Source organism: Pelophylax lessonae (assembly GCF_965119305.1).
Source record: "Pelophylax lessonae genome assembly, chromosome: 1".
Taxonomy (NCBI): domain Eukaryota; kingdom Metazoa; phylum Chordata; class Amphibia; order Anura; family Ranidae; genus Pelophylax; species Pelophylax lessonae.
In genome coordinates this window covers 653,939,460-653,953,144 of record NC_138768.1, presented here as the reverse complement: position 1 = coordinate 653,953,144, position 13,685 = coordinate 653,939,460, and the positions used below count along the sequence as shown (strand labels likewise).

At 41.6% G+C, this 13,685-nt stretch overlaps 1 protein-coding gene across 1 annotated transcript in view; it reads left to right on the top strand.

Moving 5' to 3' along the window:
- RNF150 (ring finger protein 150) overlaps positions 1-13,685 on the top strand; it is a 252,992-nt gene that overhangs the window by 177,565 nt on the left and 61,742 nt on the right. Inside the window, exon 3 of the mRNA XM_082243763.1 lies at positions 6,869-6,940. Within this exon, the coding sequence (XP_082099889.1) occupies positions 6,869-6,940 (72 nt within the window). The remainder of the gene's footprint in view (positions 1-6,868; positions 6,941-13,685) is intronic.

Genomic DNA, 13,685 nt, shown 5'->3' with positions numbered 1-13,685 from the left:
GATGTGTTTGCTCTTCCTCATATCATCTTTTCTCTTCAAGAGCAACAGCTTGGACCTTGAGGTGAACTTTTAAACTATCCTCTGCTGCCAGGAATTTTAGCTTGCGGAATCTGGGGTCCAGGGCTGCTGCAATAAGACATATATTTTCTCCTTCGTCATCTCTGAATTTAGTTTCCCTCTCCCATCTTGTGGTCATCTCCTGTGCAGCAACATTTTGGAAAGCCTTGACTGCCGCTGTCTCGCAAATTGTGCTCTGTATGGATTTCTGGAGGCCTTTTACCAAAGGAGGTAGAGCGGAACCAGTCACATAGCACTCTCCACTCAAGAAAACAGTAGCACACTCAAAAGGCTTCAAGACTTGTTCCACTTCCTCAAGTAAGCTCCACCGATCAGGTTTTAAATCCAGGAAGCGCTTCCCTCGGATACATCATTTATTAGTGCATGATCAGGGGTACCCATTTGTTGTTGCTTTGCTTTAAGCTTTGTAGTGGCCAGCTCACTTTTTTTAAAATGTTCCACAAGGCACTTCGCAGCCCTCAGTGTCTTGCTGATCTGGGGATCCCTCAGGGCATGGTTGACAACTAACTGCAATGTATGACCAGCACACCTGAGCGAAGAGATGCCAGGATGCTTTTCTTCCAAAATACGCAGAGCAGCGACAACATTTGCAGCATTATCATGAACAACTGCAATTACATTGGCCATGGATATCTCAAACTTCTCAGCTGCTTTTTCCACCCAGTTAGCAATGTTTTCAGCTGTGTGGCGATCTTCAAGTGGCATAGTGGTCAGATTGTAGGATTTAAGCTTCCAGTCTTCATTAATGAAGTGGCATGTGACACCCAAGTATGCCTCTGTGGCAATACTGGTCCATGCGTCTGTGGTGAGAGCTATTTTGGATTTGACATCTTTGATTGACGCTTTCAATCTTTCAAAATTCTCCTCATATTTCCTCTCCATCAGCTTCGTGAAATGGGACCTGGAGGGAAGTGTGTATCCTGGGTAAAATGTGCTGATCATCTCACGAAATCCTTGACCGTCTACAATGGAAAGAGGTTTCATATCTTTTACAATCATGTTGAGTATGCTATTGGTAAGTGTAATGGCCACTTGGGGTGTGCAAGCAGTGACATCCTTTTTATGAAAGAAAAAATCTTGTAGACAGCTTTGCCTCTTCCTGAGGAAAAACAACAATAATAATAATTAATAATAATAATAATTAATAACATCACCAATTTACACATTTATGAATGCTCAGCCTCAACGCTAACAATATTAATTGTATTTTTTCTAGTAGAAGTTTGAGATATCCATGGCCATGGCCAATGTTGTAATTATTAATGCTGCAGTGACAGTCAAAATAGCTTTTAGGTGTGCTGGTGGTCATGGTCAGATCATTGCACTTGTCAATCATGACCTGAGGGATCCACAGATCAGCAAGACAGACACTGAGGGCTGCAAATGCAAATTGCCTTGTAGTCCATTTAAGAAAAGTGAGCTGGCCCGGCCTGAGCAATCATCAGCTAGCAATGCATTAATTATATTGTTGAAATTAGTAGTACTAGTACTTACAAAGATGGCTCATCCTTTGTGGTCAGTGCGCCAGGATGCTTTCTTCTGAGGTGCTCGTGCATAGCAGTTGTGCTGCCGTGGTATGCCATTTCACTTTTGCAAAGGGAACAAAGGACCATTTTATTTCGCCTCTGCTGAAAGTATTCCCATACCCTTGACGACCGTGATCGTGCTCTCGCTCCCTTTTGTACTGGAACTGTGCTGCTGGAACTGCTGCTGGAAGCCTTTTGTGGTACTGGTACTCTGCTGCTGGAAGTGGAACTGCTGCTGCTGCTGGCTCTTTCTCCCCCAGGATCAGAAGTTGCCATTACCGCTGCTATGTTCCGCTATTTTAAAGCAACTCGCGCGAGATGCGTGTGACGTCACGTCACGTGTTGACGCGTCGACGCTTTTCACGCACGTCGACGATTTTTTGTAGTCGACTACGTCGACGCATCGTGGCAGCCCTAGAATACATATATGGTTTTACATTTTGAGCAGCGATTCACCTGAAATGTGCACAAACGCCACATGTCCTATTTTGTGTGCTCTGGAAGCTGAAGTCAATGACAGATAGAAGCTGAGAGTGTTTCAATCAGCGAAAATCTGACAGGTTGGTTGTACAGAAGTCGATTAGTAGATCAACTTCTGTACAGCCTTTCTCCCCATACATGGATCAAAATTCGGCCAGTCCCTGCTAAACTGGCCAAATTTCAATGATTGTATGGGCAACTTAAAAGAATAAATAAACACTCCATCTTATACTGTATATGTAGCCTTAACTGCCAAAGAGCTGCTGGATTTATTTTTTTTTTTTTTAAAGGCCCTTTAGACTTTTTAGCTGCCCTAAACCACTCACTGATCCACCAGCAGCAAACGAATTACAGACTGGCAATTTAATGATCAGAACTCTTGGTGCTTTCTCTTTGGACTTGGGCTCTGAAACTGTATCCCCCCCCCCCAGAAAAAAAAGGTCTGGGAGGCAATGACTACATTCCTAGAATAAGTCCCCAAATATTGATTCCCTTCCCCAGCATGCATCACTGGAATAAACTTTCTAATTGTTGACCAGGGTGAAATACATTTTCCTAACCTACAACTTTGTATCTTCTCACTCTATCTATTGAAGAACACTCCTCGGCAGCAGGGAGAAGCAAGCAATGTCCTGGCTTTAGGGGAAACCCAACAAACCTAGATAACCATACAGTCAGAAATATGTGCTGCATTAAAAAAAATAGGCCGGATCTTATTTTGGGCCATGTGTTGGCAACATATTTGTAATAAATTGATTGTCTTAACACATGTTAATTTGAGACCTAATGCATGTGTGCCCTGGAGAAATGTGAATGGTCTCTCTCTGTAACGGATCAACCGGCACACCGACCAGGTACCTCCGTTGACGGATGCTCCTAGTGCTTCCCGAGGGCTCCAAGCACTCCACCAGACACCGTAACCACTTCAGACCCCACGAACCGCCGTAGCTTGGTTAGGGTCTCGCCGTCTCCTACCCACCCTGGACCTACGACAAGGCTCCAGGTTCCAGGTTCCAGTGGGTGAACCTCTCTTTCCACATAGAGTGCAGCAGGAACAGGAACAAGCTCTTACACAAGCTCTTACAAGAGCTTAGTGATTATCCAAGGGAGTATGAAGGACTTAGCAATCCCTTGTAGCATATTCCCCCAATGAGAGACAGGACTCTAGATTGAGAGTGAAGTATAACTCAACTTTATTGAACAAGAAACAGACTTTTATACAGTTTTCCCCCACAAGGTTACCGCCCAGGTGGACCTTGTTGAAAACAGGCCCTGACATTCACAATCCAATGAAAACAGAGTTTTACACTCCCATACAGTGTATGCAAAGATATACACTGTGGGACAATTCCCCCCTCCCTCTTAGCAGCCAATCCACATACACATATACATCCCATAATAAGCTTATATTAAGGCAGACAGAACAATGTGAGGTCATTAACATTTAACAATCAGACAGGCACAATCCACATTCCCTCCCAATACACAAACAATAGGGAAGTCTGCCAATGACAGTCTGTTTGTCTCTCTCACAGACAAGCACATGGGATACACTGTGTAAGGTGATATTAAATCTTCTATATGAAGATATGGTTGACAAATATTACTGCCCCACTTGAAGAAATCCAAACCATTAATTATCTGTCTTTCACTCATAGTGACGGTTAGTACTGTCACACTCTCTATTTGTCCTTTATTAGAACAGAAAATTGTTATGGTTAGCATTGGAACAGGTGGTGGGGAAAATTGTATAAAGGGAGCACCTGTTCCAATGCAACTGTTTAGAGTAGATTTTCCCTCTTTGGAGAGATGTATCCATATACTTGTTTTGATAGGAAGTGAAAGAAAACCTTCTATTGGAAATAAGTAAAAAAAAAAAAACTGACCGGAGGTTTATTTGGTACTTTATCCAAAACTGAAACATTTTTGCAATAGATATACTATAAAGCATTATTGTAAATGTATACTTTATTCATGAGGAGTGGTATAACTCATGCTATACGTTTTTTGGCATGCTGCGGATATGAGAGGTGCCGCTCTCATACACTGAAGCCATAGTGTTGTTTATCTGCTCTGCTTCTTCCCTTGCCCATTCACAGAATGCTGTGTATTTATATCCATTTTCCTGGAGTTCTGCTTTCATTTATCTGTCTGCTAATGATGAAGCTGATTTACTAAAGGAGTCGAGAACCTTCGCTTAATTAATCCTGTGACTATTTGCATCAGTTATGCAATTATGTGAAAAGCTATTTCCAACCATGTGCACATAAAATAGGTAAACAAGAACATAAACCTGCCCTGATGCCTAATGTGTACCTTGCAAATGCTACACAAAAAAGTATTTGACTGCTGAGATCTTACCGTAAAACAACTGCGAATGAGCAGGTTCACCGCCCTTGTCTTTTTACTATTTTGAGTGTTCATTGTGCTTAAATGGCAGTATGCCATTGAGTTTTGACACACTTTCGAATCTGTTTTGAAGAGTATGCATGCTGAGGAGTATTAATACAACTATTTTGATTACTTCCCGTCACTGCTGGAGAAATCCAGCATCTGAACACAATGTTTCCAGTCTTGTCTTTTAGCACCTTGAAGTGTTTGCTGTTTTAGAAATATGTCTACAGATGACGAAGGAGCCTGCTGTTTGCCATTATTTAGAGGCCCTTTTATAAAATGGACTGGCCACACTTGTTTCTTCATGGAACGCTTTGTGGTCTTTAGACAAACCAGAGTTCATTGTATCTGGAACTGCTGTGAAACTTATTTTTCCTGTACTGATGAGAAACAAAATGAAAGACGTGACATAGGTTTCATTATTACTTTTTTTTTTGTGATTGTGTTTTTGTATGTATGGAGACAAAGAGACAGCAGCCATCCTAAAAATGTATTTTTATTCTATTTGGCTGGAGCTAAATTAATATTTTAAAGGTAGAAAGTCCTTTGTTTCATGAAAAGTTTTATGCAATGAAAGGTATTTATTACCTATACATCTTGAGATTTTGCCATCGATGAGGCTCATGCTCATCTGCACCGGAAATGCAAATTTGGACACTTTTTGCTTTGGGATTGTATTGTTTCAGTCAACTACAAAGGCTTAGCTGTAGGTCATAAAAACCTTTGGTGAAGGCACCTGCTGCATACGTTTTTTTTTTTTTTTATGGGTAGATATTCCGTTATTTATATATCTAACATTGTGCATATCTTAAAAGTTGGTGCATTCCTGATCATATGATCCATGTTGGCAGCAATTGTTTTCTTTTCCAGCCCTAGCTTCATACAGATCCCACAAGATCTCATGGCTGGGGAGGAACACCTGAAACAATAAGATGAGCTACCGCTTTGTATACTATGGGTATTTAAAGAGGAATTTCAGGTATCAATATTTTATACATAGCTACACTAGCCTAACATGGATTATTGTAACAATGTTTATACCATACCTGCTTAATGCCCCTGAAAGCTGGAAATCACCGTAGTAGACACCACTACTTGCCTCCAGGTTCCGTGCAGAGTGGAGGTTGACCATTCAATATGGGCACCATTTGGAGAATTTTTTGCATTTACTGAACGAATGCAAAGTATTCTCTGATTGGACAAGGTGGAGGGGTGGGATGGTGATGTCAGGCTCTTCGCTTTGGTCAGGTATGGTATGTACTGTTCATAGTTACATTGTTCCAAGCTGGGCCAATGTAATTATGTAAAAATATACCATACTTGGTATTCAATTTTAAAATACATTTTCAGACATGAGCAAAAGTCCTCTGGTGCCGTATGGACAACATTGTGGTTATTCCTGACTTTATAGTGTTGGGGAGTCCTGGTAACTGTCCAGCATTATTTGGACTTCACGTCAACTCTGATTTGCAATTAGATAAAACTGGAATGTGATATTTTTACAGGCACTGTCTTCTTTAAATGTTATCACAAGGCAAGTTTTTACATTTACACCCCTGATACTGCTAGAAAGCCTGCACAGGTGTGGTAAATATGTAGATTGACAAGCACCGAGAAAAATGGCAATGTTCCCAAAGACAACCATTGCAATTTATCCACCATTGCTCTCCTATACAAACAGGAGCAATGATGATTTCTATTGACCTGACCCTTCTTTAGGTCCAGTTCACATCTCGGTGACTTGAAGCATGTTTCCTGAGGCGCTTCAACACTTAACAAGATTCCAGTTATAGTCAATGGTTCCCATTTACACCTGAGCGGTGTCACTTGAAGATTGTTGGTTAAAGTGTGAAAAAAGTACAAAAACTTTTTCGAGACCGAATCGTTCATTTTTGTGGGAGTGCCTGAAAACGCACATAAACACAGTTTTCTTCTCATAGTAATAAACTTTCCATTGGCTAAAACAAAAATGCTCAAGCCTGAAAGCACAAACATAATATAAAGAATGCTGCAAATAAAAGTAGCCTGAGTATGAACCTAGACTTAATTTTTTAATTTAGTTTAAAATAAATCAGCAAATTGATTCTCTTATCCTGCATTACTATTCCTCGTAGCCATCTCTCTTCCTAATGTTTGCTATATGTGAGTTATAAATGAAATATTGTGATTTTACAATGAGTTCATAAATCATATTCATATATCATAGAGTATTATAAAGCATAGAATCTATGTAAAAAAATATATATTCTAGGGCACCCAAATCATGCGGGTCTCAATCTGGAGAATGACTGATATTTGCTACAAAGTAGATTATTAGATTACAGACTGTGAACGATAAAATGTAACCTGCGTGTTCATTATTCCTAATTTACATTTTGTTTGTCTTTTAGAGGCGGCTTGGGGATGCAGCAAAAAAAGCCATAAGCAAACTGCAAGTCCGAACTATTAAAAAGGGAGATAAGGTAAATGACACTAATGTGTGGTTGTTGCTTTTTTTTTTATTAATATACAGGATTTATATAGTGCCAACAGTTTACACAGCACTTTACAATTTAAAAGGAGACAATACAACAACAATACAATTCAGTACAAGGGGGTTAGGAGGGCCCTGCTCTTGGGAGCTTACAATCTAAAAGGGAGGGGGGAAGTAAAACAAAAGGTTATAACTGTGAGGGATGAACTGATGGGAGAAATAAGTGATTCGGTTAGCTGAAGGCAGGAAAGGCTTCTCTGAAGAGATGAGTTTTCAGGCATCATCTAAAAGTGGACAGAGTAGAAGATAGCTGGACAGAATGGGATAGGGAGTTTCAGAGGATGGGAGAGGCTCTGGAGAATGCCTGGAGACGAGCATGGGAGGATGAGACAAGGAAGCTAGAGAGCAAGAGGTCTTGGGAGGAGCAGAGAGGACAAAATTGGTGATGTAGCTCAGGGAGGAGTTGTGCATGGCTTTGTATGTTGTTAATATTAAAAAAAAAAAAAAGTGTTGGGCAATGGGAAGCAGTCAGGGAAGGGATTGGCTTCTGACAATGCGCAGTTGGTAGGGTGGATGGGTCTGGCAGCAGCATTGTTTACACTTTCTTTGCATTCTACATGGAGTCTAGTGGGCTTAGCCACCATGTGGTTTCTTATATCTCTTGGGGATTTCAGAAGTGAGATGTCCCTGTCATAATTCATGGCTGTTTACCTACCAGCATTCAGATTTTGGTTATGTTGCATTCTTAAAAAAAAGATATGCATTTAAAAATTGTATCGGGGGGGGGGGGGGAAGAGACTTTTTCGAAGCTGTGACTGGACTAGAACTGAAAGTTTGTGATCACTGCAATGGGAATACAGGGGGAAGCATTGCAGTGGGGATACTTGTTACAATCACAGCTAAAGCCTTGTACACATGGGCCAAAAATCTCACGACCAGCTTCTGGCGAACGGGCGTGCTGGAAAACCAGCACCCGACCCGCATCCAGTGTGTACTATCATTTTATAGAAGTAATGATGAAATTGGCAACCACTTAAAAACAAAATACAATCACTTATTGTAAAAATGTTTGTTGTATGCTGCAATTAATTTAACTGGAAGTGCCACAAATATCTCCTTTTTTCCTGAAATTTAATATTCTAGGACAAATCTTCTCCTAACAGACTGTGAGCTAACATTCAATACAGTGAAATTGGTCAAAAGATATCAAAGAATTAGTGAAAAATAATTTATGTTTGCTCTGAAAATTAAAGGAATGCCAGGGGATCATACGTTCCTATGTGAATGTTGACTTGAATGTCTGTGTTTGCTTAGGATTCCTTGCCCACATGTCAATTTTCTGGCTTGGCTTATGGTTGTTCAGGCACCAAGGCTGCATTTAGGTAGTGAGAAATCATCCTTATTTTCCTCATATACAAAAATTGTGGATTTCCAGGGTCCTCTAGTGGTGATGATGGCATTGATGATAATAAGGAATTGATCTGTCGGACTAGAGGTGTAATGTGGCACCATATGTTGTAATGCTAGGTTTAGTTTGTTTTTTGAAGAAGACTTGATCAAGAGGTGTTCATTTTCACCCACTGAAAAACATTTGGTGGAAGTAATGCATATGCATAGGAAGACTTAAAGGATAAGTTCACCTTCATGAATATGTTGTTCCACGCATTTTTAGGGTGGAACATCTAACCTATTCCCACTTCTGCAGCCGCAGAGGTATCCACTGCCTCTGTGTGACAGCAGTACTGGGAGAAGCTTCCCGTATCAGCTGTCAGTGAATGAACTATAGGTACCGACATCCTTTGTGTCTGCTAGCTTGTAGTTCTCAATGAACTACCACTGCGCCCTGGTAGTTCATTGATACTTCTTTTAGGTGTGAAACTGCCTGCCTGTCAGTCTGCAGGAGACCTACAGTATCTCACAAAAGTGAGTACACCCCTCACATTTTTGTAAATATTTTATTCTATCTTTTCATGTGACAACACTGAAGAAATGACACTTTGCTACATTGTAAAGTAGTGAGTGTACAGCTTGTATAACAGTGTAAATTGATGTCCCCTCAAAATAACTCAATACACAGCGATTAATGTCTATACCGCTGGCAACAAAAGTGAGTACACCCCTAAGTGAAAATGTCCAAATTGGGCCCAATTTGCCATTTTCCCTCTCTGGTGTCATGTGACTCGTTAGTGTTACAAGGTCTCAGGTGTGAATGGGGAGCAGGTGTGTTAAATTTGGTGTTATTGCTCTCACTCTCTCATACTGGTCACTGGAAGTTCAACATGGCACCTCATGGCAAAGAACTCTCTGAGGATCTGAAAAAAAGAATTGTTGCTCTATATAAAGATAACCTAGTCTATAAGAAGATTGCCAAAACCCTGAAACTGAGCTGCAGCACGATGGCCAAGACCATACAGCAGTTTAACAGGACAGGTTCTACTCAGAATAGGCCTCACCATGGTCGACCAAAGAAGTTTAGTGCATGTGCTCAGCGTCCTATCCAGAGGTTGTCTTTGGGAAATAGACGTATGAGTGCTGCTAGCATTGCTGCAGGGGTTGAAGGGGTAGGGGGTCAGCCTGTCAGTGCTCAGCCCATATGCCACACACTGCATCAAACTGGTCTGCATGGCTGTCGTCCCAGAAAGAAGCCTCTTCTAAAGATGATGCACAAGAAACAGTTTGCTGAAGACAAGCAGACTAAGGACATGGATTACTGGAACCATATCCTGTGGTCTGATGAGACCATTATAAACTTACTTGGTTCAGATGGTGTCAAGCGTGTGTGGCGGCAACCAGGTGAGGAGTAAAAACACAAGTATGTCTTGCCTACAGTCAAGCATGGTGGTGGGAGTGTCATGGTCTAGGGGCTGCATGAGTGCTGCCGGCACTGGGGAGCTACAGTTCATTGAGGGAACCTGTAGGGAGGGAGACTGTGCCGCAGGGCAGTATTCCAACATGATAACGACTCCAAACACACCTCCAAGACGACCACTGCCTTGCTAAAGAAGCTGAGGGTAATAGTGATGGACATGCCAAGCATGTCTCCAGACCTAAACCCTATTGAGCATCTGTGGGGCATCCTCAAACAGAATGTGCAGGAGTGCAAGGTCCCTAGCATCCACCAGCTTTGTGATGTCATCATGGAGGAGTGGAAGAGGACTCCAGTGGCAACATGTGAAGCTCTGGTGAAATAATGGTGGCCACACAAAATATTGACACTTTGGGCCCAATGTGGACATTTTCACTTAGGGGTGTACTCACTTTTGTTGCCAGCGGTTTAGACAATAATGGCAGTGTGTTGAGTTATTTTGAGAGGACAGCAAATTTACACTGTTATACAATCTGTACACTCACTACTTTACATTGTAGCAAAGTGTAATTTCTTTAGTGTTGTCACATGAAAAGATATAAAATATTTATTTTGGAAAAAAAAAAAAATATTTACAAAAATGTGAGGGGTGTACTCACTTTCATGAGATACTGTATGAGGCCAATGCTTTCCAGGCTCCTAAAACATTTTTTACCTGCAAAATAATGTGCATTTATTTATTTATTTATTTTTAAAGGTGAGTCGGCCATACATGGATCAAGATTCAGCCGGTTCAGCAGAGACCAGATGAATTTCGATCCATGTAAGGGGACTGTGGTTGTACAGAAGTCAATCTACTGATAAACTTCTATACAACTGCCTTTTCTGATTGATTGTCCCTGTTCATTCATCAGTGTTTTCTGGCGGCAGGGAACTCTTCCCACTGTCAGAATACAATAGCTCAGCAGGGAGGATTCCTCCATCCACATCGAGTGTGCAGATGTGGGAATTGAGTCCGTTTTTTTTCATTCAACCCACTGGACTCATTTGTGGTCTGCTCTATTTATCATGTTGTGCGTATATCTATTTTACACCTTTTACATGACCCTTAAGCTGACCATACACAATTAAGCTGCACACCCTCATATGGCCAATGAAAAAATTGATCTAGTCATTGAACTTTCCTTCCAAGCTTCCAGGTTGTAGAGGAGTTAAATAACTTGCTGAAGCAGAACTAAATTATTATGGGTCCTCAGGAGCTCGTGCCATAACGTTCAATAAAGTATGCAGAACATATTTTCATATTATGGCACACTAACCTAATAAAACACTCCTTTAGCATTATCTATGCTTCCCTTTGTTGTTACATTTCACCTGTTTCCATCTTCACCTGGACTTCTTCCTTGTTTGGAGTCGTCTTTTTCTCTATTGGCTGGATTGGGATAACCTAAGTCCCATGCATGCTCATGGGTGTTAATTTGTCCTGGCACCTATTGCACACTAAGCTTGCTTGTGCTGCTGTCATTGTACAATCAGCAGAGCACTGTTAGCAGGCAGGGAACAGATTCTGTGGTAGAATAGACCAGCAGAAACTCTTCTACCATAAACTCCTATCATGGCATTTTTTATTCATTATTTATACATTTTGTCCATGAGAGTTTTCTGACCAGTTTCTAGCAGATGTGTGGTAGTAGTTATAAAATCTGTTAGAAAGCAGAGGAAAACTAATGTCTAAAGTGCCATATTGTATGCTATGCTGGGTAAAACTTTAAACCTAGACCAGATGGGCTTTATGACAAGAAATGGCACTGATATCAACATTTAGGAGGCTTTTTACAAACATTTCTGTGTCTGGGCCAGTGAGGGATGGGGGTGTGGTTTCCTTGGATGACGAAAAGACATTTGATTTCCGCGTCCATACCAATTCGTCATTGTATCTTCCTTTTTTGCTCCACTGGATTTCTAAACAGGATTCCCGCTTTCTCTGGGGCTCTTTGCCCTGGAGCTTGAAGCTCTTGCGTGTATTATCCGGTTAGTGACATGATTGCAGGGTTTACCTGCAGGTACCTGGGAGGAAAGAATATCACTGTATGCCGACGACACCCTATTAAATCTTGGTGATCCAGAATCTTCCCTCTGCTCTGCCCTGGCGATTATCGATACCTTTGGCTTCTACTCTGGTTTCAGGGTTAATTGGGATAAATCCCTAGTATTTCCTCTCACTTCAGGACCTCTTCCTACTATTCCTTTTGCTCGACTTAAGATTGTGACAAAGTTTCGTTACCTTAGCATGGAGGTTCGATGCGTTCTTTCCTGCTATGTGGCAGACAACCTTCTTCGCTGCTTCACACCTTTACTTGAAAATGTTCAACATGGGCGTTCAACAGGGTGCCTACCAGCACCTCACATCAAGGCGGCTACTACAAGTCAACCTCTTTACCCCATGAATCTATCCAATCTGACCAAATGTTATTAAATTTCTGAGAACATTTCGATTAAGATTAAGATAGGTATGTTTATATAAAGGTAAAATTCTATCTACAGCACAACGCCAAGAAGCAGCAGTAGGGGGGCTGATCAGATTTCCAACATAACATCTTTCTGCGGGCATAAAAGGAAACCTAGCAGATGAAAAGTTTTACGTGGTGAGTTATATGAGTGTCATTAAAAACATTCAAAGAGAGTAACTTGGGGTCCAATCCGAGAGTTAAACCACACACCGAGTTTACATCCAAGACCACCTGTGCCCAAAACGACAGCAAGAAAGGAGCCTCTGGGGCCTGACGACTTAGGCAGGTCAGAGAGGTAAATGGATAGATGGTCGCCAAGTGTTAAGGTGTAAAGTATACCCTATGTAGGAACGTACGTTGGATAAACCAGTCTCTAGCCTAAATCAAAATAGTAACATAAGAGCTAAAGCAAGCTTCCCACTCCTCCCTCTCCAAAGTAGGTATATCAACTTGCCACCTTCTGTATACCTGATCTAACTTAGTAGTGTAAGCCACAGATAAGGATGGAGGATGGAGGTTTGTCCAGCAGCATGGAGGTCAGGAGCCGCCCAATGGGGTCCGATTCCAGCACAATCCGAGCAGGCAGCTGCTGGCCAAAGGCATGTCGAAGATGCAAATATCTGAAAAACATCCAGCTGGGTAACTGAAACTCTGCCTTAAGATCAGGAAACGTTCTCAGATAACCTTCTGCAACAATATGTCAAACCCACCCATGAAAGACTGTGTTCTATTCTGCTTACTATGCAGAGAGATCCTTCTGCATTTTAAGTATTCTACCCCCCTACTGTGAGTAGCTGGAAAGCAGCTATCAATGGTACCCTTCCCTTGTATAAATTAACCTATGCTAGCAGGAATTGCCCACATAAGTTTGATAAGATCTGGAGTTGCTGGGTTGATGCACAGGGAGTTACTGTTTAATCTCTGTCCATCTCAGGCTGCTCTCTTTGGTTCCGGACTGTGGGTTTTTAACAGATTTTTATGCGGGACATGTGAACAGCATACTAGTATTTGAAGGGATTGAAGGGACTGCCCACAGAAATGAATGAGTTCTAGTCACTGGAAGGGTCTGCAGGAGGTACAATAGCTTAGGAAGAACTGTCATTTTCAAAATACTATTCCTCCCAAACCATGTTAACATTTGTTAGTGCAACCCTGTCTTGTTCTGTAACCCAGGGAAAATTCAGACGATAATGTTTCATTGGCTCTAACTGCTGCCGCGTGGTGGGAATACATGGCATCAATCCAGGTGCACATTTTGGATCCAAGACCAATTTGACAGAAAACCTGCTTCACAAAGGCCCAGTTGACGCGATCAAAGGCCTTCTTCGCATCAGCTGAAATCAGCAGTCAGGATATCCTTGGAGCTGGCCAAATGGATCATATTAAATCCAATTACTCTCCCCTCTACTCCTGAACCC